This window comes from Bremia lactucae, linkage group LG15 (assembly GCF_004359215.1).
Source record: "Bremia lactucae strain SF5 linkage group LG15, whole genome shotgun sequence".
NCBI lineage: Eukaryota > Oomycota > Peronosporomycetes > Peronosporales > Peronosporaceae > Bremia > Bremia lactucae.
In genome coordinates, this window is record NC_090624.1 from 739031 (window position 1) to 742286 (window position 3256).

Genomic DNA, 3256 nt, shown 5'->3' on the forward strand with positions numbered 1-3256 from the left:
ATCAAGCAAAGCTTGATGCAATCGCCCATCTTGGCGATTGCAGATCAAGACAGACCATTCCATGTGGTCTGTGACGCCAGCGATTTCGCAATCGGCTGTGCGTTAATGCAATACGATACAGATGGCGCGGAGCGCGTCGTCTGTTACCAATCGCGTCAGCTGCAACCAGCTGAACGCAATTACCCAGTGCATGACAAGGAACTCCTTGCCATGAACTATGCATTGGCTAAATTTAGGGTCTACCTCCTAGGAGATAGACCGTTTATCGTATATACGGACCATGCGTCATTACGTACGGCCGTAAACACTCCACACCTCTCGCAAAGAATGGCGAGGTGGCTGTCCTTCTTCGCGGAGTATAACTTCTCCGTCGAATATAAACCAGGACGACTTCATGTCGTCGCTGATGCGTTATTACGCCGACTCGATTTCGGCACTCCAACAGTGAAATTAATCCCACAGTTGTAACACTCACTACGAGTTTTCCGTCATCAACCTTGGTTGATGACATAAAGAAAGCCTACACAGAAGATAAGGACCTTCTGTGTTTGATGGATCATTTAATGAATCCATCCGATAAATCTTTTAAATATCTACCGGCTTTATATCGATCGTCATCCGATCATTACACAACGCGCAACGGCTTATTCTATTACACAGCCGTTACCGGCGACACTCCAAGTGTCGTCGTTCCAGTTCACAATGATTTGTGCTTGCGCATCACGTATGAGTGTCACGATGCTCCAATAAGTGGACATCGTGGACATGAGAAGACTTACCTCACAGTATGTCACGACATTTACTGGCCCCGCCAGTATCAGTCCGTGCGCAAGTACATTCGTGCTTGCGAGGTATGTCATGTCAAAAGGTGAAGCCTAGCCCTTCATCCCGTGCACCTCTCCAACCTCTACCACTTTCGGCAGAAGGTTGGCAGTCCGTATCTATTGATTTCATCTTCGGATTTCCCGAAGACGATCACAAAAATAACGGAATTCTTGTTTTTGTAGACAATTTCAGCAAGATGGTACATCTTGCTGCAGTACCAGAGTCGATTACGGCTCCGGACTGTGCCCGTGTCTTTACCGACACGGTTTCCAAACTCCATGGGCTACACCTTGAATTGGTCTCGGATATAGATTCACGATTCACGGCGGAGTTTTGGCAATCCGTGTTCTGCTCTCTCGGAACAGGGCTGACTTTGTCAACATCCGATCATCCAGAAACGGATGATCAAACAGAACGCGTAAATCGCGTCCTCGAAGATATACTTCGAGGTTACGTCCATTCATATCCAAATTGGAGCGAGTTTTTAACGATGGTCGAATTCGCCATCAATAATTCGGTGCAAGCGTCTACAACGAATACACCGTTCTTCGTGAATGGCTTACGCCATTCTCGCATACCCACCCAATTAAAGGGATCCTCCAGTTTAAGTAGGAAAGGTGGCCTCGCACGAGCAAAACCATTTTTCTGGCTCATACTCATCACGCGTCGAAGTTAACAACGACGCGAGTGATGTCGATGTCGAAGATATCGATATCGAAGATGAGAAAGATCTCATGGCAGTGCGCACAAAGCGTACTGGAAAAGACAAAACAAATGAGCTAGCAGAAGATTTTTTGCTAACTCGAGAATCAGTTATTTGTTTCGTTGAGGATTCCATTGCTAACGCAGTGGACCGACAGAAACGGAATGCAGACAAACATGGAAGAGCGAATGTTCATTCATTTAATATTAATGATCTAGTGCTACTCTCTACGGTAAACTTACCTAAGCGATTAGTCACTAATGTGGCTAGCAGTAAACTACTACCAAAGTTCATTGGGCCTTTTCGTGTACTGCATCGCAGAGTCAATTCATACACAATAGAATTGCCACGTAGGATGTGAAGGCTTCCTACGTTGGGAAATCAATAAAGAAGTTATTACATTAATTTTGACTTAATATCTTAAATATTCCAAATTTGGTAATATTGACGCAAAAAGACTAAATAGCGCCAATCGCTTTAAGCCACGATAAGGCGTCACGCAAGGAGACGCATTGCATAGATACTTTTTAATATATTAATGGAACCGCTAATGGGCTTTAACTTTCGCTAATGAGCCCTCACCCAATAATTGATTGGTTAAATATCCTCAGATTCATGGCTAATAGATTGTTCAAATTCACTCATTTGTATTGCACCCCAAAATTTCCACTGTGCTACCATTAAGCAAAAACTACACCATTCCGACAGCGCGAGAGAAAATAACACGACCATACGACCATTATAGGCTTATAAAGGCAAAGAGGGCAGGATTGGTGGATCTATTTTTGGTATCAATGGAAGTATTGGGGGTGCAGGCCTTTTTTGTGAATAGGTTCTGGAATTGCGACCCACTTTAGTGCAATTCCTGCATCTTTGACGTGGAAGCACGGCATTTTCGACATGTTCAAATTAAAAAAAGCTCACAGCGAGCTGACGTCGATCCACTAGACCTTCCACGGCCTTGCACTCGCTCAGGTTATGGGTGTCAGCATCCGGGTTGGCCGCAAAATGATCGAGATGCACCCTTTGGCGATGTTCAGACGCAGCTCGAAATTCGTCAGCAATTCTTTGCTTGGCAGTCTCTATTGTCGCTTTACGACCACTACTGCCCACCGATCTGAGCCACTCGTTGAACGGCACAGCTGCATAAACAGTTGGTTGCGCGGCTGGTGCCTCTTTGCTGACGTGGTCTTGCAGCAACAAGGGATTTTCTTGACTACGAACAAACAAGCGCAAGCCTTCTACTTCACCTCCTTTTTTATTTCCAGCCGTTTTCGTCCGTTTGACGGTCAATACGTACTCTTGGCTGTCTATTGAATCGCGAGCATATTTAAAGGATTTATACTCTGATTTTGGTGGTCGCAGGATGTTTGACACGGTTGTTGGTCACGTTCTTTTGTGTGTTATTACGGAACGTATGGTCGTGTTTTTTCTTACTGATTCCGGAATAGTAGCGCAGTGAAATTGAGGGGTTATGTAGTGGTGCAATTAAAATGAGTGATTTTGACAAATCAAAAGCCATAAAAATGAGTGGATTTGACCAATCAATTAGTGGGTGAGGGCTCATTAGCGAAAGGTGAGAGCTCATTAGCAGTTCCCTATGTTAAAGCCAGTACACAGGAGATCGTTATGAAAAAACTTATTATATCAGTACAATTTCTTTTCTCTTTCCTAAAGCCTTAGAATTTACTTTTAGTTGCTAAGACTTCTTAGCTACTTGGAATATTT

The 3256-nt window shown here is 44.2% G+C and overlaps 1 protein-coding gene across 1 annotated transcript; it reads right to left on the reverse strand.

The window, feature by feature from the left end:
• Positions 1-2437: 2437 nt before the first annotated feature.
• On the reverse strand, positions 2438-3050 carry CCR75_008729 (uncharacterized protein; the record flags this gene model as incomplete). Its single annotated transcript, XM_067966779.1, has 2 exons — positions 2438-2838; positions 2906-3050. The coding sequence occupies 2 exons, from the start codon at positions 3048-3050 to the stop codon at positions 2438-2440; spliced, it is 546 nt and encodes a 181-aa protein (XP_067819180.1).
• Between the last annotated feature and the right edge of the window lie 206 nt (positions 3051-3256).